Here is a 24,503-nt window from a genome sequence, read left to right as displayed (position 1 = left end):
ATTTTGAGCTGTTTAGCCAGTGGTGTTAGAAAGACGCAGCATTTTAGAAACAATATCCTCCCTTAAACTCACGCCATTGGTTAAGCAGTTGTTTCTGATTCTGGGTGGTCAGGAGAAAGAATTTTACTAAAAAAGACAGGAGATGACACACTACAACATTAAAGTTTTCTTAGATTTCCAACTTTAAACAAAGTGATGTCATCGACTAACAGTCTTACCTTGATCGAATGGCTTTCCTGGGCTCCATGTTCCTGGTTCCTAAAACAGAAGTTAATAAACAAACGAGTTAGATTAACTGAACTTCAGTGCATAAATTAATATTTAAATGATGCACACTGACTTTTTTTACAATGTCTTGCATGTCACATATTATCATGCAACTAGAGCTGAGCGATATGACAATCTCATATTATGGTAGTAGTCATTTCATATCCTGATAATGACATCACAATATAGTACCTTTTCTGTAAATTCAGTCAATTAATAGTTTATATATTGAGCAGATGTAAGGGATTGTTTCTTTTTTTTTTTTTTTACATTTTTAAGTAATTTTAGGTTGTGTTGGAAAGTAACCAAAATCCAACATATGATAGATGTCATAGTGGTAACGTCCACACAACGTCAAGGTGTAACATGATTAGATGTTGATATTTGGTTGATTTTAGGTTGGACATTGACGTCGGCCTAACATTGGGTTCTGATGTCAGCCTAATTTTCCTTTTCAAACAAATTCCGACGTTTGCATGATGCTGAAATCGAATGTCCTCACGACATTGGGGTAAAATGTCATTATGACGTCATGTTGACGTCCTGTGCCTGCAGAGACTGCTTTAAAGCGATAACTTGACTTTGCTTAAAAAGAAATGAGTTAACTCATAGCCATAAAATTATTAAGTAAATGAACAATGCATAATTATACACATTAAGTTAAGTCAGCTTAACAGTTCCATGTTACAATGGGATTACTCACGTCTAGGGCAACAGGTTTACTTGCTTTTTAAAAAATGTATTAGTTAAAAATTAAGTTTATCTCCCTTTGAGCATCATAAAATTGCAGTCTGTTGCTTATGCTCAATCTGCAATAATACACACCATTCATTCTTTTTTTCTTTGGCTTAGTCCCTTTATTCATCAGGGGTCACCACAGCGGAATGAACTGCCAACTTATCCAGCATATGTTTTACACAGCGGATGACCTTCCAGCTGCAACCCGGTACCGGGAAACATCCATAGACACTCATTCACACACATACACTAAGGACAATTTAGTATTAAGTATTCAATTCACCTATAGTGCATGTGTTTAGTCTGTGGGGGAAACCAGAGCACCCGGAGGAAACCCACGGCAACATGGGGAGAACATGCCAACTGAACTAGTTGGGACTAAAACCAATGACCTTCTTGCTGTGGGGCGACAGTGCTAACCACTGAGCCACCGTGTCACCTTTATGTGATTATACTTTTCATTTTATGTGGAACTGTTGTGCAAATGTTTGATTAAATTAAAATAAAATGGTAAAAAATATAAAGCTAATGATTTTAGGCCCAACATGAAATATAGCTAAAAGGAAACATTATACTTTTACGATTGCAACTTTCTCACCATGCTGTTATTCACGTTTCTATCTGCTTCCCCTGTATGTGCGTGTAATATTGCACTGATAAACTACAAAGAAGTATTGCAGTTAACAATGTATTTTGCAACACCAAGAAATAAGATAATATGTAAAAACACTTTTTTTTTTATTTAGTCCATATGGTATTTATTGTCATACTGCACAGCACTACATGCAACTACGGCAGCCTAAGGGACAAATAACAAGCATTGAAAAATTCCCCTGCAAACAAACAGGCACATTAGCAAGACTGTTCCAAAAAACAAAGGCACAATCATACAAACCTCCACCTCCTGATTGTAGAGGAAGCATTGAGGAGAAAACAAATAAACATTAGACAGAACATTAAACACACATCACTTCAACAAAAACACAACAGACCGCTTAATGTGCCCTAAACACAGAAATAATGAAGAAATTCATATGTATAGCTTGGCATTAGGCCATTTTATACTGGACTGTTTGTTGTTTGTCATATGCAGTAATTGCTCTGCACTTGTCTTCATGCTTAATTAATTATGACAGTTTATATGTCAGTTTCCATCAAAGGTCCACTGAAGACTGACAGTACCATATGGTCACATACACACACACACACACGCACACACACACACACACGCACACACACATAGATATGGATGTGACACAACAACAGTTGGTTCCTCTTGCAATTAAACATTTCTGATGATTGCTATTTCTCTCCCGCTTTCTTCCTCTAAGTGTGTGTTTGCATGTGTGGTATGCATGCAAATGCATCTTGGGATAAACAACGCCACATGAAATCCATTACAGTGTCTCCGTTGGTCATTCATAACATTCTCTCCCTTCTTTGCTGCTCACAAAGAACTGTATCTCTCCCTGTCTTACCATGTGGAAACAGTCATTGTTCTCTTCCTTTTTTCTGCTGCTAAACACCGTTTCAACTCAGTTTACCCTTGATCGCTCGATTCTGTGCAGATTTTCACTGTCTGTCTTTCTTTTTGGACAGATTATTCTAATAATCTAATACTTTTTTTATATGATGTGAGGGAGAGCAGGATAGAAATAGAACATGAAAGCCATATGATAGCATGAACGTGTGAAATAAAGGGTCAACTGCTTTTTAACAGGTTCAGCTTGTAAAAAACACATACAGTATCACATACTTGGAACAGAAGGGAAAGAAACACTTTGGCTGCATCCGAAATCACATACTGATTCAGGGATGTTTTGAATAAGTAAATACTTCGTGAATTCTTTAAAAAAGTTCTATAAGGTATTTTTCAATCCAAATGCAGTTTTTTGGGGTTGACAAATTGTGTTTTTATCCCTCTCGCTTTCTGTCTTTTTTTCCTGCATGGGAAACTTTTATGCCTTTATTTTAAAAAAAAAAAATTATATTTACTTTTATTGTATTAATAATAAATAAAGTTACATATACCAGTGGATAAGACATGTAATTTATAAAGATTTATATGGGTAGGCTATAATCTACTGTATAATAATCAATTAATGATTAATCTATATCTCAATATTGTCATTAGCTGGGTTTCCATCCTTTTGTAAGGCAAATAAATTCTAAATTTGCTAAAAAAAAAAAAAGTGAGCTAAGTGCATTTCCATCAGGTTGTTTGAGTGGCTGGCTGTAGTATTGGTAACCTAGTAACCAACAGTAAACCATGGGTCATGTGGTTGTAATTGATATGCAAGAGTTTATTTGGCAAATGCATTTCCATCCAATTCCAAAAACACAAATAAAGAAAGCAGAAGCTGATAGGGCTGCACTACATATCGTTTCAGCATCGATATCACAATATGTGCATCCTCAATAGTAACATCGCAAGAAATGCAATGTTCAGTTTGAATTAGGACTCGACGATATTGGAAAAATCTAGCATTGCGATGTGGTCTGTGCTATTTGCAGTGCATTTCTGTATTTGCATGTGTTGCGAGGATTTTCATGCATAACAATCTATAATTACAATCAAGAAAAAAAATACAATTGAAAAAAAGAAATGGTATTCAAGTACAGTGACTAAATGATAAAAATATTAAGTACAATTAATCATTGTTAAAGTCACAAATGGTACAATTTCTTAAGCCTGAATGCTTTTAAGGTCATTAAGGTCACAATAACAGGCATCAAAAACACATTCAAATGATGAATTGTAATACAAACTCAACATTGCATATCCGTGACTAATACAAATGATCACATTTCTAAATCGATGCTGAAACTATATATTGTCTGAATTATGTTTGACCAGGGGCTACAGAATTGTATTTAATTGCTGTATTTATACAGAATTTTTCTGACTTAAGCAAAAAAAAAAAGGTTTTTCTTACTTAGAATTTTTGTCTTGTTTCTAGTCTAAATATATAAATTGCAAAAACAAGATTATTTTACTTGCCCCACCTGCTAAGACATTTGAGATATTTGGACTATAAATGAGACAAAGCAAAGTAAGAATTTTTTTTGCACTGTAATTGTTCAGTTTCAGTATCTGAATACTGTTAGACTCTATAGAAAACCATCAAATAGTGTTATTCAAGTTATATTATGACATTATCCCATATAGCAATATTTACTGCAGAAAAATAAAATATCGCAATATCAGATTTTTTTACATTGTGCAGCCCTTGAAGCTGAAATGCTTGTGGTCACTTGACCGTTATGGCTGAGCACGGTATTGTGATTACTGCTATAAAATAAGTTATTTGGATCTTCTGAGTCTAAGCAAAAAAAACAACTACGACTTTTTTACTCCACTGAACACAATATATTTTATTTTATAAAACATTTACAATATTTGGAACAGTAAACATGTCAGGCTAAATAATTAAAATAAATCATTGACTTATTTAAAAAAATTATTTATTTACAACACATAAAAAAACATTGAAAAAAAAAAAACATTACATTTATATTAGGAACGGTGTAACAGAAAAATTTGCTTTAGTTTTAAAACCTTGACTTTCCAAAACTGCATTAAACCTTGAAACCATCGTCCCATGCCTAGTTATGGCTATTCAAGAAAGTCATTTAATAAAATAACTATGTTATATTTAATATATATATAATATTTCTAATATAAAAATATGATTTATATTTATGATATGTCAAGGTACTATAGTTATTTTATATTTGTTTTATTTTAATTAAATTATTAAAATTGCTCAATTTAAAAAGTCATATGACTACCACCAGAGTTCCAGTGTTAAAAAGATGTTAATTTTTATTAGTGTTAATTTATTTGGTACTAAAAGTACTAAAGTATATAAAGTAATACAGTATTTTTAAAAAGCCTATTTTAATCAGAAATGTCTTCAAATTGACAGAATAAAAACAAACTTATTTTAGGTTTGGAAGTGGAGGGTGAGTAAATGATTGCAGCTTCTTTATTTCTGGGTGAAGTACAGTAATGTTCAGATGGCAACCATATACCAACTTTACCAACAAAATATTTATTAAATATAATACTATTTTAAAAGCCTTTGGACTGTTTGCACCTTTCATGTTTCTCTTTTCTACCCTGGTCTGGTTAAAGTTTTTCATTCCCTTCTGGTGAATATATGTGATGTTGTATGTGTGTGTCTGTGTGTGCAAGTGCGCATTTGCTGCATGCTCCATTAAGCCATCGAGCCCTTCTCCAGCTTGTATATTGAGAGTAATCTGTACTCCTCCATTGTCTGCTGCTTCACATCTCTCACAATCAAGGAGAGCATTAGCCTCCAAACCATAGTAAACTGCTAGTAAATCTGCTTTGAAATCACTGGAGAGGGTTTACGAAGTCTAGACGATGTGAACAGCAGACCAGGACACAAAACATTATGAGTACCATTAAAGATGACAGCTCTGAGATGATACCTGAGATGCCCTCATAACACCTGACAGCTACTGTACTGTACTGCTACTGCCCTGACTACACAGGCAACACTCAGATTACGCATTATTCAAACTGAAATTCTGAAACTCAAATATTTGTGCATACAGTACTCTAAATACGTATTTGAAAACATGACACCGAAGTACAAATAAATTACATTACATTTTATTAATAAGAATATTAATTTCTTACATTTATATAGCGCTTTTCTGGGCACTTAAAGCGCATTACACATAGGGGAGAATCTCCTTATCCACCACCAGTGTGCAGCATCCACCTTGATGACACGACAGCAGCCATTTTGTGCCAGACCACATACCACACACCACACACCAGCTGATTGGTGGTGAGGAGACAGAGTGATGAAGTCAATTATGATATGGGAAGGGCTCAGGAGGCCATGATGGACAGAGACCAGTGGGCAGATTTGGCCAGGATGCCGGGGTTAAACCCCTACTCTTTTTCGAAGGACATACTGGGATTTTTAATGACCACAGAGAGTCAGGGCCTCGGTTTAACGTCTCATCTGAAAGTCGGCGCTCACTGAGCAGTATAGAGTCTCCGTCACTATACTGGGGGATTTGGACCCACACAGACCGCAGATTGGGCACCCCCTGCTGGCCTCACTAACACCACTTCCAGCAGCAACCTAGCTTTCCCATGTGGTCTCCCATCCAGGTACTGACCGGGGGCGCAGCCCTGCTTAGCTTCAGTGGGCTACCATGTGAGAGTTGCAGAGAGCTAGCTGCCAGCAAAATTAATGATTCATTTCAAAGTATATTTTAACAATATTTTAAAGAAAATTATTTTTGTTTTAAAAGATGTAAAGTCTCTGGTGTCCCTAGAGCAGGCATCTCAAACTCAAATTGTCGAGGTCATTTTAGTTTTAACATTCAAGTACAAGGAAAAAAGTGGAAACCTGACATAATTGAAGCATCTTAAGACAACAGACATGACGTTTATATTTCAAGAATTAACTGTCACCAGTGATCATGCAAATCAGCACATTTATCCATCACACAGCAGCTGAAATATATCTATTGTTGTTGTGTGTATGGCTGAACGTTAGATACACACTCATTCATTCTTCAACAGAGTAAATGCAGTCAAAACTAGCTTTGTGTTTCTTGTTGTACATATTAAAGGGGTAGTTTAAATCGCTATGAAAATACTACAAATAATAGACATAATAATTATTATTCTGTCCTAACCAACTGTATTGTCTCAATAGCATGAGAACAGCAGAAAGCAGTTTGGGTAACTTAAGTGACTGTACTGTCAATTGTTCTTCTTTTTTTTTTTGTAAAACTACAACAAAGAAGGGAAAAGTATGTACATATTCACATTTACTTTAACAAGCTCAATTCAACTAGCAGTACAACTGTACTATTGTGCATAGTTTTTATGCAAATCTTAATAAGCATATGAGGAAAATCTATTAAATGTGACGATTTGAATTGAATATTAGCAAAATTAGCATATTTACACCACCAGCATAATGTGTAAGCCTTGAATAAGCGTATGTACAACAAAATAAAAGTGGTATAAAACTGATTATAATCAAACAACCCTTGAATATTTACAAATATAGAACTTTAGTAAAAATAGAGCACTTACGAACATATATTTTAACATTTAAATTAGCCACAGAATTAAAACGCATGTGTGCTGCTCTCGACCGTACACTGAGAGAAAATGAGAGTAATAATAAGTATATATATATATATATTCATGTATTTGCAATGGTAATCCAAAACCACTGCAATGAAGTTCACACTTAAATATATGAGAATCATTTTTCCTTAAGTGGTTCTCTTAGAAAGAAATGCCTTAATGTCACGATTCCTGAAAAATATAAGGTAAAGTGTCACATTTTAATAAGCAATTAGACGCTGGAACTTGAAGATGTTGAAAGAAGCTTCTCAGCTTATTAAAGTTGTGATATCTCCTTCTGTACCTGTAACCCAGCATCTGATCCTACCTTTGCTAAAACTAAATTGCTTATGGATTAAGTATAGTCCATAACTCCATTGCACAATGCCGATCATAGTTTAATATACATGTAAATTTACTGTATCATCATAGTTCCCGGGGCGAGGCAGTGGCGCAGTAGGTAGTGCTGTCGCCTCACAGCAAGAAGGTCGCTGAGTCGCTGGTTCGAACCTTGGCTCAGTTGGCGTTTCTGTGTGGAGTTTGCATGTTCTCCCTGCATGCGCGTGGGTTTCCTCCGGGTACTCCGGTTTCCCCCACAGTCCAAAGACATGCAGTACAGGCTAAATTGTCCGTAGTGAATGAGTGTGTATGGATTGAGATGGGAAAGGGCTGGAAGGGCATCCGCTGCGTAAAAACTTGCTGGATAAGTTGGCGGTTCATTCCGCTGTGGCGACCCCGGATTAATAAAGGGACTAAGCCGACAAGAAAATAAATGAATGAATCATAGTTCCCACATACACAAACACACATACACAAACAGATTAGCATAGTCTGAGCACTGTAAATCATGATTATTTCCCCTGTAATCACTTTAAGGGCATTCGGCAGCATACAAAGGGATTTCCTTGGGTATTATTAGAAGGCTTTCAAGCATATGTTGAATGAATAACCAATGAAGAAACGATAATCTGTTAATACTAAAGCTAAGAGAAGTTCAGCGTTAAACCGATGACAGTGGACAGTGTGTACGGCTAAATCCCATTCTTATCATCACCACGCGCATTTAGCATACTGAGGAGCAGTGCTGTGTGTGTGTGTGTGTGTGTGTGTGTGTGTGTGTGTGTGTGTGTGTGTGTGTGCGGCCAGCATGACAGCAAGGCGGCTGTTCTCTCATGCAGAAAGTGCCGGAAGCGTCTCACCCTTCTGACATCATTCATTCTTTATAACTCTCTCCCCCTCTCGCTCTCTTTACAGTCTTTAACCACAAACGCTTCCACAAGGGCACCACAAACAGGCACATGCAACCATAAAGATCCAGCAGAAGCTACATACAATCCGAGCAGTATTACTGTATTTCATGCCAAGCTCACACCAGATGCTAAATGATATGAGTGATAAAAGCAATCTCTTCAGGGGCATTCAGCTGACAGAGATTTACAGTGACAACGTGGCCTGAAGTCATTCATTTTTAATGAGAGGTGACGATTTCCAGCAAGATGAGTGACAGCCACTGTTGGCAAAGATTTATGCAAATGAAAACAGATTTGATAAAGCAACTCCCATTGGGACTGCAGACTGTGATCAATGCTCAGCTGAAGCTCATTTGAAATTGCAGCTTTAAACTTTAGTCAAGCACTATTTCAAATAGTGGACTGACAGAGGTCTAAAAAGTGGCTAGCAAAAAGATATATACATTAGAAGTCAAAATTATCAGCCCTCTATTTCAAGTATTTGAGCAACAGTTATTTATTAATTGGCCACAAGGATGTACACAAGGTTGTAAAGCATTACTTTGCTACAGCAATCCACATGTAAAATTTTGTTTTTAGATGTTTTTTAGAGGCTGAATTCAATCAAATACTGCCAAAATGCCCATACTACTTTTAGAATTGTATGTTTACTTTACAAATATTGTCAAAAGTATAAAAAAAATACAGTTAATATTCCTCAAAAGACAGGGGGCCAGCTTGTATGGTCATCAATGTTAACTGAATGTCATCTGGTGGTCGTGTTTGGTACTGTGGACATTTTTTGAGATTTCAACTTTAAATTTGGAATATATTTTGCTCAGATAATTAGCTTTGATTTTCAAAAAGATAAAGGAAAAGATAAAGGAAGACAACTTGTTTTATCAGTGCCACTGGTGCTGTGACAAGGACGTAAGAAGCATCAAGGGGTGCATCAAAGGCACACATAGGTATGCGTTGTCACACCATCTCTAAACGTTAGAATCTTTAATTCTAAACAACTTTGAGGAATACGGACAGGCGATGTCAGGCATTTGTTCTTGTTGCTTAGGGAACGGACGCACGCAACGCACGCAGTACAGCGCATTCGGTGAGCGAAAGCGACTCTCTTCAGATTAACACGCATGATCATGTTTATCAAACTTGCTTAAACTAAGCATTCTAAAGAGTATTTTACAAGGATTCTGACACAGCATCGTAAAGCAGACGCTTTACAAAAGTTGTGTGTAAGGGGGAAACATGTCAAACTTAATGAGACATTTGAGGGCTCATGGAATCAGCCCTCAAGGATTGCACTGTGTCTGAAAGCTTGCAACATCATCTGGCACTTTCAATGGAGTACGTACTTGGACACCAATGCTCTGATTTTAATATGATTAAGACCATATTCTGATTAAGAGTCTAGACTACCATGTAAACAGTGATTAGATGTGTGAAACCACAGTGAAACCAGTGTCGCAAAATGTGGAGATGTTTCTTTCCATTCAACGTGCGGTGTCAAATTCCATTAAAAGAGCACTCGTCCACCAGTCCTTACACAATGCTCGCATCAAATACCTGTTTGTCATGGGGGCATGAATGAAATGTTCCTGAATAAAAGTGATTAGTGGTCATGTTTAGTAAAGGGGCCATACAAATTCTTACTGAAAAGGTAATATTTTGAGATATCAACTTTAAATTTGGAATATATTTTGTTCAGATATTTAGCTTCGATTTTTTGTCAATTTTAGGCTAGAACATGTTTTGCAAAATACAAATTTTATGTATTATATTATTTTATACTTTTTATCTTTTTATAATGATAAAGGCACGCAACTTGTTTTCTTTACCTTTTTTTTCACTTTAATCTGATGTCTATTGTTGTTAAAATGTAACCAAGCTTAAATCTTTGCACAGAAGCATTGAATATTGACATTCATTTAAGCTGAACATGCTATTTTTATGTCTATGTTCAAAAAGTTGGGGCAACAGTTAAGAAAGAAAGACATTTTTTACAGTATTTCCTATATATTTATTTCCTATATATATATATATATATATATATATATATATATATATATATATATATATATATATATTTAAGTCTCATTTGTTTCATTTCAGCTAGAATAAAAGCAGTTTTATTTTTATTATGAGCCCCTTAAGCAAAATGTTTTTCTGATTATCTATAGAACAAACTATTGTTATGCAGTGACTTGCTTTATTACTATAACTTGTCTAGTTAACCAAATTAACCTAGTTAAGCCTTGAAATGACACTTTAAGCTGTATACTAGTTTCTTGAAAAATATCTAGTTAAATATTATTTACTGTCATCATGGCAAAAATAAAAGAAATCTGTTTTAGAAATTAGTTATTAGAACTATTATGTTTAGAAACGTGTTGAAATATCCATTAAACAGAAATTGGGGACAAAATATACAGGAGGGCTAATAATTCTGACTCTAAATGTTTATATAATTGCGGTAAAACTACTAAAGGAGTGGTTTCAACAAGGGAGTAAGGACCCACTAGAGCTCTTAGCACACTTAGGCATGTAAATGTGGTAAAGATGATCTTGTCATCCGAATGGCGAAGAAATGGGATTTAAGTGACTCTGGTTTATGGCGCCAGACGATCTAATCTGAGCATTTCAAAAACTACTGATCTACTGGTAATTTCAGGCACAACCATTGCTGGGGTTCATAGAGAATAGTAAAAATAATGCAAAACAGTTATGTACACAAGAGGCAAATGTAGCCTAAATAATTGTTTACATGACTCATGTTTTTGTCATGGCAGTGTGAACAGCACAATCTGCATTCTGATGTTTCCAGTTCTGATTTGTGCCATAATCATTTGTGGTATTAAATCCAATAAAGGTCAAATGATTTGCAATGGGTTCCACATTGTGATGTTATGTCCAATTTCATGCAACTTTTTTATAATTCTCTATTGAACTCCATTATTAATATGCACAGAAACATACTGCAAACATCCTTCTCCTCCGCAGCTATCGCTCTTTATAACCTGCTGATTAGTTATACCACACCAGTGTGGTCAGTCTAGGTTTTCTCTTGAGTGGACGATCATGATGGTGTGATTAGATCATATAGTGCAATCCATGATCAGCTCCTAAATTCTAATCTGCTTTTCTCCACAAGAGCTGATTCTGAGCCAACGAAAGTCATAGTTCAAAACTTATCAGTGTTTTCGATCACATAACATTTATTTTAGGTTTCAGACATTAAAATAAATGTTAGTACTTGCAGAACAACTATTAATAGTTAATTAAATTACATAGCTGTTATTTGTAATAATCTTATTAAATATAGTGTACACATTTAGAAGGTTTATGCTGTGTAGTTGTTCTTTTGAGCATGTGGATCAGTTTACGATCATGATCAGTTCACATTGGAAATCTGATATTAGCTGCATTTGAAACAACAATTAAACAGCTATGCAAAAAAATCTGATCTGAACTTGCAAGAGGCAATTCTATAGGCAAGATGTTAATGAGGAACCCTAATAGCCACTTGTTAACATCAATGACTGCAAAAAAAAGCATATCTGAACACACAACACATCAAACCTTGAAGCTGATGAGCTACAGCAGCAGAAAACCACTTCTGTAAAAAATAACATATATAAACTTCCATATCAAATATATTCTGATGATTACATACCAAGTCTGTGAATGTCATGTTACACAGCAACTTTGATTTGTGTGTCAAAAATAGGTTTGGTTAATATCGGGATTCATATCAGCTGACTTACATTTTATATGGATATATGGTATATTAACACTGGCCAGCCTGTGTTTGTGTTCATGTGGACTGTCCTCCTAAGGGCTATTTTCATAAACATGGCAACATTTTTCTTTTCTCTCTCTTTCTCTCTCTCCATCTCTCTCTCTCTCTATCTCCCTCTCCATTAGCTCAAGGCCTGGAGCAGACTGCCAACCTCCATTCCGTTAAGAGGACAAAGAAGAGAGGGTGAATTAGAGAACAGAGCGATGGACACACAGACAAAGCTGTAAGGATGAAAGACAGGCAGAGGGAGATACAATTCAGAGTACAGAGTATAAATCATTTATCTCTAGATAATCTATATTCTTCGACATGATCTCCCCTTATGGCAGTATAGAATCCAAATAAGAGTTCAAACTGAGGAGCTCAACTAAATGCAAGAACAATGCATATCTGTCCAAATTTCAAATGCAGTCATTTGACCTTCATATTAGTACAGTACAGTACAGTATAGTATTGTATAATATAGTAGAGTATAGTGTAGTGGGGGGGGGGGGGGGGGGGTGGCAAAGTGAAGAGCAGGGAGGGTGATGATAGCAAAGTGTAGAGAGGGGGGTTGGGGGTGGGCTGGATGTTTGCAAAGTTAAAAAAAAGGAAGGGTGGGCAGTGATGGCAAATTGAACAGTGGTGGTGGTGGTGTGTGTGTGTGTGGGGGGGGGGGTCACCTGAGAGGGGCACCTCAGCCAATGAGGGCAGAGGGGCAGTGGCTCTAGTGGCCTGGTACAGTAAAGTATAGTATCAGTTTCAGTGGTTTTGTTTATCTATAAAAATGGTAATATCTTTGTGGGGGTCTAATAGTGATATCCAAAGGGGACATTTTTATTGCACTAATCAAAATTGATCAACAATTCTTCATCTGAACAAACAGAAGTTTCATGTGCAGTGATTTTCAACCATTTTGATTTTCAAGATCACTCTTTTGAAACACAATATTCCCCACACCATTGAACCATGATTATTTGTGACTCTGCGTATTGTAAACTGTACAGTATGCTCTTCAATAGCTGCATTTCCATTCACCTATTTTTATGCATATTTTGGATATGCGCATAAAAAAACAGTTGATGGAAATGCCAAGATGTGCATTCATTTTGAAAATGCGGATAAAAAACATATGAGCACAACTGAGTAGGATAAATGTTTTATTTGATAAGAAAATGCACATAAACTACGATGGAATTCCAGTATGCGTATTAAAATAGGTCATGTGATGTTAAAAATTTGTATGATTGGACAAACAAGCAGGCTGAGCACACTGTAAAACATCGAAAATGTTGTTTTGGTCATTCTAAAATGGCAGTATTAGTGTTATATTAGTAATTACCTCCAGAATTGTCAAGAGCGTCTGTGCTATGTGTCTGACGCCTTCAAACGCCACCACGCATTCATTGTGTGTCACATTCTGAGGCGCAAGTCATTTATTATTGTTTGTTTGTTAGACTTTATTAATCCCAAAGGGAAATTCATGTCATAGCAGAGCTTTTCATGCACTCTCAAAAGTAAAAGTATGCGAGGTGTCATTGGGGTGGTACCTTTTCAAAAGGTACAAATTTGTGCCTAAAAGGTCCATATTAATATTCAAGGGTACATACAGTATTAGTACCTAAAAAGTACAAAAGTGCTCCCTTTTAAAACTTGTAGGTACTAATATATTCTTTTGGGTCCCACTTTATATTAAGTGTCCTTAACTACTATGTACTTACATCAAAATGCAATGTACTAACTGTGTTTATAATGTATTTGAGAACACGTGGTGCTTTTGAGTTGGGATAGAGGTTGGGTTATGGACAGGTTTGGTGGTATGGGTAGGTTTAAGGGTGGGTTAAGGTGTAAGGGATGGTCAACAGTGTCTTTACAAATGTAATTTCAAAAGTTAATTACAGATATAATTACATACATGTATTTAATCATGCATAAGTACACAGTAAATACATGTATTTACACAATAAGTACATTGTACAAACTATTAATTCTTGTGTAGGTACATATTAGTTAAGGCCACTTAATATAAAGTGGGACCTTCTTTTGAGTTACCAATATGGACCATTCAAGTACAAATGTGTAACTTTTGAAAAGGTACCAACTCAGTGACCGCTCTTGTACCTTTATTTCTGAGAGTGAACTAAAAAATAGATCAATTAAGTTACATATATATAAAAACAATAATAAAATTACATTCATACTGCACACCTTAGTTTCAAAAACAATGATTTAACCCCAGTTAATCAGGAAGTGACTATTTTGTTCTCTATGAATCATTGTATGGAAACGCTGCTTTATTCGCATGTCTTATATGCGATATTCAGGTTATGCACATAAATTTAATTCACATCTTTGTATGGAAACTGTTAATGACAGCTAATGACTTTTTATCGAATAAAGATATTTGTTGATTTTTATTCTGATTTCTTAAATTGTTATTGTTGTAAAATACATCATTAACGATTTACTAATTATAATGCTTTTAATTCAACCTGCTATTTCGGTTTTAAATGTTGCCATGTCACCATAATGTTACAAACATATTTATTATAATTTTTTAGTGGAACAAGATGTTCAGGTACGTTTTGGTGCTCAGCAGATGTGGCCACTGTGACCTGAGATTGTATGAAAATGTGCAAAGAGTGTATTCCACATTCATAACACAAAGGGTCACACTTTATTTTGATGGTCCGCTTGTTGAAATTAAGTTACACTGCATCTACATGCCAACTATTTCTTATTAGATTATAAGTAGACTGTTAGGTTGGGGTTAGGGTTAGTGTCAGTTAACATGTACTTGCAAAGTTTTTTTATTTAATGTCTGTTGAAGGAGCATATCTACAGATATTAAGCAGACAGTCTACTAATACTCAAATGGACCATCAAAATAAAGTGTTACCAAACAAAGTTTAATAAAAGTGTCAGTAAATGATGACATTTATCAACATTGTTATTTTTTAAGTAAACTACTCCTTTCCATGTTTAAGGTCAGACGTTCAAACCACAGTCAACTGTTATGTTGATAGATAAACTTGGTCAGAAATTGTGGCTTTAATTTTCCAATTTCAGATTTGTTTACTTGCAACCAGATCATTTGGCATTGATGTAAACACCTAAATCAGCCTGAATTAAATTTTGATTACATAAAGACTGATGGATCAAATTCAACCCAGCAGACTTGTGCCATTTTAATGATTTTCATTACTATATTTTACCAGAATTTCATACACTAAAACTATCAGTTTTATTCTGTCTACTTTTATTTAAAAACTTGCTCTGTTGTTCGGCTTTCAACTACCTGGGACTTTTTGTTGGTTTGATTGCTTCTATTGTCTGAGCTGTCAAGCGAGTCTTCAGCCATTTTCAAGTAATGACTAAATGATGTGTCTTTTACTTTTCTTGTAGACACTTGACCTTGATACTGTATCTGTATGACCTTGTTCTATGTACTGATTTAGAATAACTAGGACTTGTCATAGCCCTTACATCTTGAAGCTCTTTTGTTGGTTTGATTGCTCTGTTGTCCTCATCTTTTGCTTTGGACAAAAGAGTGAATTGAATGATTAAATGTAATATCAAAGTCTGCATGAGCTAGATCTTCAGCATGTATTTCTAACTGAAATGGAATATTGAGTAGAGAGCGAGTTTTATTTTTTAGATTTTGCACTCAACTTTCACTCACAGCAAACAAAAGGCTAGAGGAATGTATTTCACTCGAACCGTCAAACTGAAGGACTTCCATTCACCTTAAGCCTAATGATAACTACGTTTCCATCCACCTACTTTGAAATCGGTTGATGGAAACAACAAGATTTTGGATTTAGAAAATTCTGAAAATGCCCATAAAAGGCCTATGCTTATAACTGAGTAGGATAATTTTTTATTTGATTAAAAAAAATGTGCCGACACTATGATGGAAATAATTTTACAAAACAAATTCCAGTCATGTGAATATTTTTTTTTATATAAGAGATCATGTGATGATAAAAATGTGTGCATGAATGGACAAACCTGCAGGCTGAGCACACTGTGAAACAGGGGTCTCAAACTCAATTTACCTAGCGGCCGCTGGAGGCAGGGTCTGGGTCGGCCTGGGCCGCATCAGGTTTTCCACAAGAAATGAATTATATTAATAATTATTTAGTTTTAATTTGTTTATTTTTTCATCTTAGTTGTGTTTAAAAAATTAAAAATTGAGAGATTTAGGAACATTGGAATTTTTAAAGAAAATAGGAAGAAAAAAGTTTACATATTTAAAATTAATAAGAAAATAAATCAATCAGTAATAATAATTAGATTTACTGTTACCCACCGTGCTGTTACAGGAAAAAGCAACACTGTGTTATTGTCATTTGTTTTGACTACTTTTACATCATATAGAAATATAATGTTTATTGTGTGAGGCAATGCAGATAGAGTGATGACACGCAAATAACGGTGCGACTTTATAATTGGTCCGGGTTGCCGGGGACTCTTATTGCCGATGGACAGGTGTCGATGTGTGACTGCTGCATACGCATCACTTTGATTTCTTTTCTGCTCACTGCGCGAGAAACAATAACCACCAACCAATGAGAGCGATTGTAAATGCAAGAAAGATGATTGGTTGAAAATATTGTTCAGGAACAATAGAGAAATGTAATGCTATTATATTATTAATAACCTCCAGTGTAGTTAACAAGAGCGTCTGTGCTTCGTGACTCATGCCTACTAAGGGACAAGTCATTTATTAAATGAAGAAAATATTCACGCAGCTTCTCCTACCGCAGTAAATTCCGCTTTTACTGTTGATATTTGGCACCAGTTATTCAGGAAGTGATGATTTTGTTCGCTTTGACTCATTGAATGGAAACGCTGCTTTATACCCACATCTGATATTCCAGTTTTGTGCATAGTTAATTCACATTTTTGGATGGAAACATAGCTAATGCGCACTAGCAAAATAAAACAGAGCAAATTTTAATTTCATGTGGAACTTAATTGTGAAGATCTAAAATAGTCCAATCAACAGAAACAAATAGTAGCATATAAATGCCTGAATCCAAATATTTTCTATACAAAAAAAAAATATATATATATACTGTATATCACGTCTTTGCTGAAGAGCTTGTCACAAAAACAACACAAAAAAGTACCAAACATGCCCACCGCAGCGTGACATACCAACGCAATCTAACGGCAATTCGTAACTTTTTGTTGTAGTAGCTAATTTGTATGAATTTGTACAATACAATTCGTACAGTTTTGTACGATTTGCACATCACCCAATGACGGTTGGGGTTAGGTGTGGGGTTGGGTTGGGTGCCACGCCTCATAATTAAAATCGTAAATTTTCATATGACTGAGCTGAATTTGAACGAATTAGCCACTAAACTGACAAAACGTAAAATATGTAAGTTTCCTCGTGAGATCAGGCTGGACACACTGTAGGACTGTGTTTTTCTCCGCCCATCGAATAGAATGACCGGCGCCATGTTTCTATAATAACATGTATACACATGTCCACGGAACATTTTTTGCACATAAACTGGGATTAAAATATGTTTCAACTCTGTGACTTTTATAAGTTTGCAACATTTTTAAAACAGAGCATGTTTGTAATAAAGACAGTAAAATTGCAACGTAATTATTAACCATTATAATCACCAAAGCCGCATGGTGTCAGTAAATGCTAATGTGCGTGTACTGCAAACGGCATTTGTGTGTGACTCATCATTTCAGAAAGGCTTGAATAAACTCCAACACAAGTACATCAAATAAATGTACTCTGTATTTTTGACTTACGAGCTGTATTTCAGCTTTATCTGTGTCTGTCTCTATCACTGACTGCTGTTTATCTAACGCAACGGAAAAGAAGCAAACATGGGAACGGTGTGTGGGAAGAAGCAGCAAATTTGCATTTAAAGCCACAGCTAGGCTTTAAAGACAGATACACTGTGTTCAGCCACCAAAAAGAGCATATCCTGGAGGCTATAATAAATTATCTGATGGGTATTTTGAGCTGAAACTTCACTGACACATTCTGAAGACACCAAGGGCTTGTAAAAGGAGTAAACTATGTGCCCTTTAAGTATTTGACATACAAAGCGACATTAAAACATCTAATTACAACAGGTAATTATAAAAGCAGACCTTAATGTAAAATAACCTAAAATCAGTTCCTATTATTATCCAACTATTGCCCCCAAATGGCAGTCATGTATGAAATGTGTATGAAAATGATCAGCATTTTACTCAAGAGCCACACCATTTTTAAATTTGATCAAATAAAATCCCTTTTCTTGCCCATTCTGATGCCTAATTTTTAGATTAACTCATTAAAATATACAGAAACATCTATAGAAACATCACTATATAGTGTAATGTTCTTTCCTTTACCCCAGAGTTAACACACATAATCTTAGATTGAATGTAACAAAGTCATACACTCGTCTAGAAAAAGTACTCTCATTTTACCTCCCCTGGCAGTATTAGCCTGAAGCTGATAGAGTGTTAAAATGTCACTATAGCACAGCTGACAGTGAAGTCAAGTGTGTGTGCATGTGTGTGCGAGTCTTTGAAAGACTGAGGATGTTTGACACTGAAGGATCACTGGTGGCCATTTTCAGCCTGTCAATCTCACACAGCCACACACATACACACACACACATACACACACTTCACCAAACAAAAGCTTGACAGGCTGTGTGTTCCCAGTACATGTGCTGTGTCTCGAAGCTCAAATTGTGATTGGAGGTCTGTGATTTTAGGGCTCAGAGTGTTCCAGTAATTGCTTTGCTGTAAGGGTCAGATGATTACGGGGGGAAAATCATGTTGAGCCGCGTTTGCTGAACAACTAATCTGCATAAATCACTTTCTCTTTACTGATGGCCTGAAGTGTCACACAGAGAGTCTAAGTAATCTTTGATGTGTCTTTAACTGCAAAGCCGAAAAGAAGCAGAGTTTTCAGTAAGAATAGTGTGTGCATGTGTGCATGAACTGTAAAATAAAAAAGGAATTACGTTTATCCAAAATAGGTGGTTTTTTAAATTACAGATTAGGAAATGTGAAGTACTTTGACTTTTAGAAATAAATGCACACGGCAATAAATGATGCGTATTTATCAAGGTTTTGTAAGCTTCCAGCATGCATTGTGGAATGCATTGATTACTTTGTTATTGTTTGTTGGCTTTATTATGCTGCTATTTTCTTAAAATGATTTGGCATTCAAAAATACAAAGTATTCACAATATCGTTGTCATGGACTTCAAAATCTTATGAATTGTTCTCTCTTTTATTTCTTTTTTAAATCACAATTTCTGTTATTTTTTTGGCCTGTCTCATGGATGAAATGGGCTGTTGACATGACGTTGGATTTTCACATTACAAATATGATTATAATTAGTATTAGAATCACATTGTTATAATTATATCGAGCATATTGATTTCTTGTTATTAAAACTGCTGCATTATTACATATTTTTATATTTTTAAGCCAAATCTCTAAACTGTTCTATTGTGTAATTGTTTAAAGCTTAGTTCAATAATTAAATATATATATATAAATTAAAAAGAAAATCACAGAATTGTATAATAAATACATGAGGCCTAGTTTTACAAGTGGTTATTTTAGTAAATGAAAATCTTCTATTTTGTCACTGAAAACCATGTCCTCTGATTTGACACTATATGCTAATTTTAAACTGGACAGTTCTATGGAAAACTTTAATTAGTTTAAGGACTCCATTCAAACTTATGTGATTGAAGCCCCAAGTTTTTGTGTTAGAATGTTTTACATATTTAACTTTTTTTCGGAACCACTAAAATTAAATTTTGTTGTCCTTTGCCGTGACACCACTATTTATTTAAAGCTAACAAGTCATGGAGAAAAAAATTGTATTCATAATGTCATATAAAATTAATAGCACTATATGAAGATATGTGTTCAGTGATGAAGTTCATTTGCTCTCATGCTATGTGTATACTATTAAGCAATGTCACACCATAGGATGTATTAAGAGTACAATTCAGTAAAAGTGTGTTTAAAAAAGTTAAATAATTAATAAGTTAGTGACCTATTATATTGTCTAAAACATCAATCTACATAAATATGTCAATTTATTCTTCAAAAATAGTGTTTTCCATTTCATTAAAGACTTAATGATTATTTATATATATTATATATATATATATATATATATAATGGTGGAACATTATCGGCATTAACATGCTGCGTTAACACAAAACTCTTATCGTGCTCTTTAACTGCAGTTCGGCAGTTTTACTTTAACTCATGAACATTTCATTCATGCCCCAGTGAAAAACTGGGTTATTATATTAGACGCAAATAAGAAGTAAGGACTGGTGAGAGTGTTATGGAATTTAATAACGCACGCCAATTAAAAATAAAAAATTTCCACACACACACACACACACACACACACACACACATATATATATATATATATATATATATATATATATATATATATATACAGTATATATATTTACATATATGTGTGTGTGTGTGGCTGTATATCTGCACAGGTGGGAGGTGTGTGTTGGGTGTGCCTTAGTGTCCCACCAGTGATGATACAACAGTTCAATGACATAATCATGTATATAAAAAAGAAAATCAAACACAGAGTTTAAAAATGCTTTTGTATGAGGAACTACTTTCTTCCGCCATTCATTTACATCTGCAGCTGACGTCATAACAGCAGAAACCGTTACTAATTCACCAACGTCACTTTAGAGCTAGTATTTCAATGATTCTTTAGCATGACATCTAAATTGATGACAAAACAGGTGATTTTGCTCACATTTTAAGATTTTAAGGCTGAACAGCATAAAATGCCATTAGTCTAGAGACATTTCCCAGTATTTCTCTGTTGCAATCAGGATATCACAATAATTAACCCTGAAAAAGCCAAAGCATAGCAATCACTACCAGATTACTGTTGTGTTTGCTAAACACATGCAGGCATTTCTTTATTTCTCTATACTGAACTAGTCTGCAGTAATGAAAACAGGAGACTCATTAGATTCAAACAGATGGCCAGCACAAAATACATACATTCCTGATATACCAGTTCCATCTCACACTCAATACACTACAAATACTATGGTATAAATAGAGCACTACAACATAAAAAAGAGAGAGATTGATTTAGAAAGTCACTTACCAGTTTAATAATGATTTGATCAGCTGTAGTTAAAAATTACTCGTTTTTATCCTCGTATGACTTATGCGGTCTCTGTCACCATTTTGTGAATAGACAACATCAACCGTCTTTGCTCTGCTCAATGACAGGCTAATGGCCGCCGACACGATGTATCTCCAAAATTATAAATATTTAAAATAGGCACTATCCTTATAAATAAACTGCATAGTTGCTATCTAAACAACTACATTCTCACCCAAAAAGCCTTAAAAGTACATTATGTTGTCCAACAGCTGCAATATTTGTCAAACTGTAATGAGTCTATTGATCTGCTGTAACTCTATGCGGGCGGAGTGATACAGAAAGGTGAGGAGGCTGTAGGAGTGCTGTTATTGCAGAATATCAGCCTATCAGAAACCAGACCAAACAGAACTGTTGTATAAATATAAAAATATAATCAACAATTATCATGCCATGAATATCTAATACTGTCACATCATAACTGTGTGGTACTATCACCAAAACTTTTGTGACAATCATTAAGATCTATGACATCTCTGTAAAAATATTGCATGCATACCTTTCAAAAACGCTGCTTTTAGAGATCATTACGGCATATAAAAATCTAAAAAAATATGCCAATTTTATGGTTTGTTAAACAAGATAAAACTTTACTGATGGAACATTTTGCATTCAGTGAATTTAGTACATCAAGTGCAATTCAAATAGCCTGATTGAAATTAGTATCATGGGAACAACTGTTACAAATCTCAGTAGAAAAATATCAATGCTTCATGCTTTCTTCCTTTTTTTCTTTTCACAATGATCATTTGTTAAATTAAGTACCTCATGTGAGGCCTGGTGTTCTTGATTTTGTGCTGCTACTAAACTCGATGTCATTGGTGTTAATCGAAGTGTTAATTTTAATGGCATTCCCAGTAAAATAATACACTTGAATTTTTGGCTGAAATCAGAGTGTATGAATACAGCTGGAGAACGAGAGAGACAGATAGAATGATCAGGTAGTGAAACGGCTCTAATTTGTCATGCCCTGTGTGGGAGACCACGCCACCCATGTGACTGTCTTAACTACATCCCTTACATAAACAACATTACCACAAATAGACACACAGGAGGAAATGGAAGTCCTCTGGTCCAGATGATATCATTATACTGAGTGCTCACTCTCAATTAACATCAGGTTTATAAAGGACCTTGTTATGCAACTCGACACATCTTGATTGTTGTTGATTGGATGTTGATGTACTCTCAGACAAGCTATCGTGACTTCCATAAAGCTGCCACTTTAGGTTTGTCAGTTATTGAGTACAGGTTTGAAAATGTGCACTGTTGTGTATTGTTCGGTTTTTAACGACTTTGTTCTGTCATGTCGTCCCAGTGATTTAGTAGTAAATTATTACCTTGGTCTAACATAGTGCTTCTTATTTTTAATATTTTCTGTTTGTTTTTTTTTTAGCAATTCCAGCTTTATTCCAAAACTTAAAACATAAATTCACAGAGAAAGTATATGTTGACATTATATTGAAACTTCTGTTTATCTTTTCCAAAACTACTAACCACAGAGTTAAGAAATCAGAAAAATGTCAAGCTGTAAACATATTCTATATTTTAAATGAGGGAAACTTGTAAACGTTTGCTATAAATGTGACCAAAAAACTATGTGGGTTTGCAGTATACAACATACTTTATAAAAATTCTGTGAATTAATCTGCACAGCTTAAAAGAAATAATGCTAAACAAAAGAATATAAGTTGGTTTAATATAGAACAAAAATGATTGATTTTATTTTATTTTACATTTTTGGATTGTTATGGATGTGACACCTCTTCGTCATGGATATGAAAGACATGAAATTGGCAATTGTGTGACTTTGGTAAATTAAAAATGTAATTGTTTAAAAAAAATTTGATTATTTTTGAAGTACTGTAAATTACAAGACTACACAAAAAACTTGGAAAGGGTTTCGCTATTTTGATGAAAATTACATTTATTTCTGGCAAGGTTGACATTTGCATGGAATTGCTCTTTTATCCAATACAGGCTCATTTAGAAAGCGTACCGCTATATACATTTCTGGAGACCACCAAATACGTCAAAGTATTACATCGAAGATTTAGTATTATGCTTTTTGAGATCTCAACCTTCTCTTGCAAGTGTCATTCGTAACAGCTTTTCTTGCATAAATCCACCAGTGTCGACTGACTGACTGACTGAGTGACTGAGCCACCCTCCCCTTTCCCTAAACCCAACCAATAGTGTTTTTAAAAGCACTGATTGACCCGCCCATCCACTTCTCTAAACCCAATCGACAGTTTTAAAAAACAATCCAAAAAAAGAAAAGCACTCACCTGATTTTTACCACGTTTTAAGATTCTACTACATTTTCTCCCTCTTATTTACTTGTTTATATTATTTTTTAGCCTCTGTTTTTTTTTTTACCCTGCTTTCTGGAACTGTTCTTCACCGTTCTCAAACTCTGTCGTCATAGTCAGCTCCTCTCTGTGTCTCAAGTCCACCGACATACATAGCAAGCTAAGTAGACAAACTAGTTACAGTGGGAAAGCTATCCAAAAGGAGGAAAGCAGTCAGCTGGTAAGCGTGAAAAGGAACAGTGTCATACTGCCCCATAGCATTCGTTTTAAAGACGAAATGCAGCCATAAGTATTTTTGACTACATAATTTGTGATCTCCAGAAATGTATATAGGGCCACGTTTTCAGAACGAGCCTACATTGCTTTTATCTTAATCAACATTCAAAGAAACAACACAATTTTAACCCAATTTTGGTGCAATCCATTTGATTTACTGTATAGGTCATCAAAGCCTTCTTAAAACACATTAAGTACCTGGATGAAGACCATGAGTACCAACATAAACAAATACTATAGTAATTTATAGTAAATACTGCAATGTTTTTTAATCATACTATTAAAAAAAAACTTGAAGTAGTCTGTTACGGTAATACAACAACTATAGTAATATAAACAAATGACCCAACGACAGTTTCTACTGCTGTATATTATACTACAGTACAGTTTGCTGTAGTAAAAACTAAAGAGTACTACAGTATTTATAACAATTTTTCAGTTTACGGTATAGTTAATACTACAGTATGCTATAGCATTTATTAACAAAATTTTGTAAAATACTATATATTAGCGCTGTGCAAATAATCAAAATTTAATCAC

At 34.8% G+C, this 24,503-nt stretch overlaps 2 protein-coding genes across 4 annotated transcripts in view; one reads left to right on the top strand and one right to left on the bottom strand.

The window, feature by feature from the left end:
• Positions 1 to 24,503, top strand: part of ugt8 (UDP glycosyltransferase 8) — a 170,511-nt gene that overhangs the window by 58,303 nt on the left and 87,705 nt on the right. The gene's annotated exons all lie outside the window — the stretch shown is intronic.
• The window catches only part of spock3 (SPARC (osteonectin), cwcv and kazal like domains proteoglycan 3), a 69,638-nt gene that overhangs the window by 42,138 nt on the left and 2,997 nt on the right, over positions 1 to 24,503 (bottom strand). For 2 of the 3 annotated variants that reach the window (NM_001327988.1, XM_087236046.1), the window contains 1 exon segment: positions 219 to 258. In NM_001327988.1, coding sequence (NP_001314917.1) covers positions 219 to 258 — 40 coding nt within the window. 3 annotated transcript variants of the gene reach the window in all.

Source organism: Danio rerio, chromosome 1, assembly GCF_052040795.2.
Source record: "Danio rerio strain M-AB ecotype USA chromosome 1, GRCz13ab, whole genome shotgun sequence".
Taxonomy (NCBI): Eukaryota; Metazoa; Chordata; class Actinopteri; order Cypriniformes; family Danionidae; genus Danio; species Danio rerio.
Note: the sequence above shows the minus strand (reverse complement) of the source record. Positions and strands in the feature narration are given on the sequence as shown.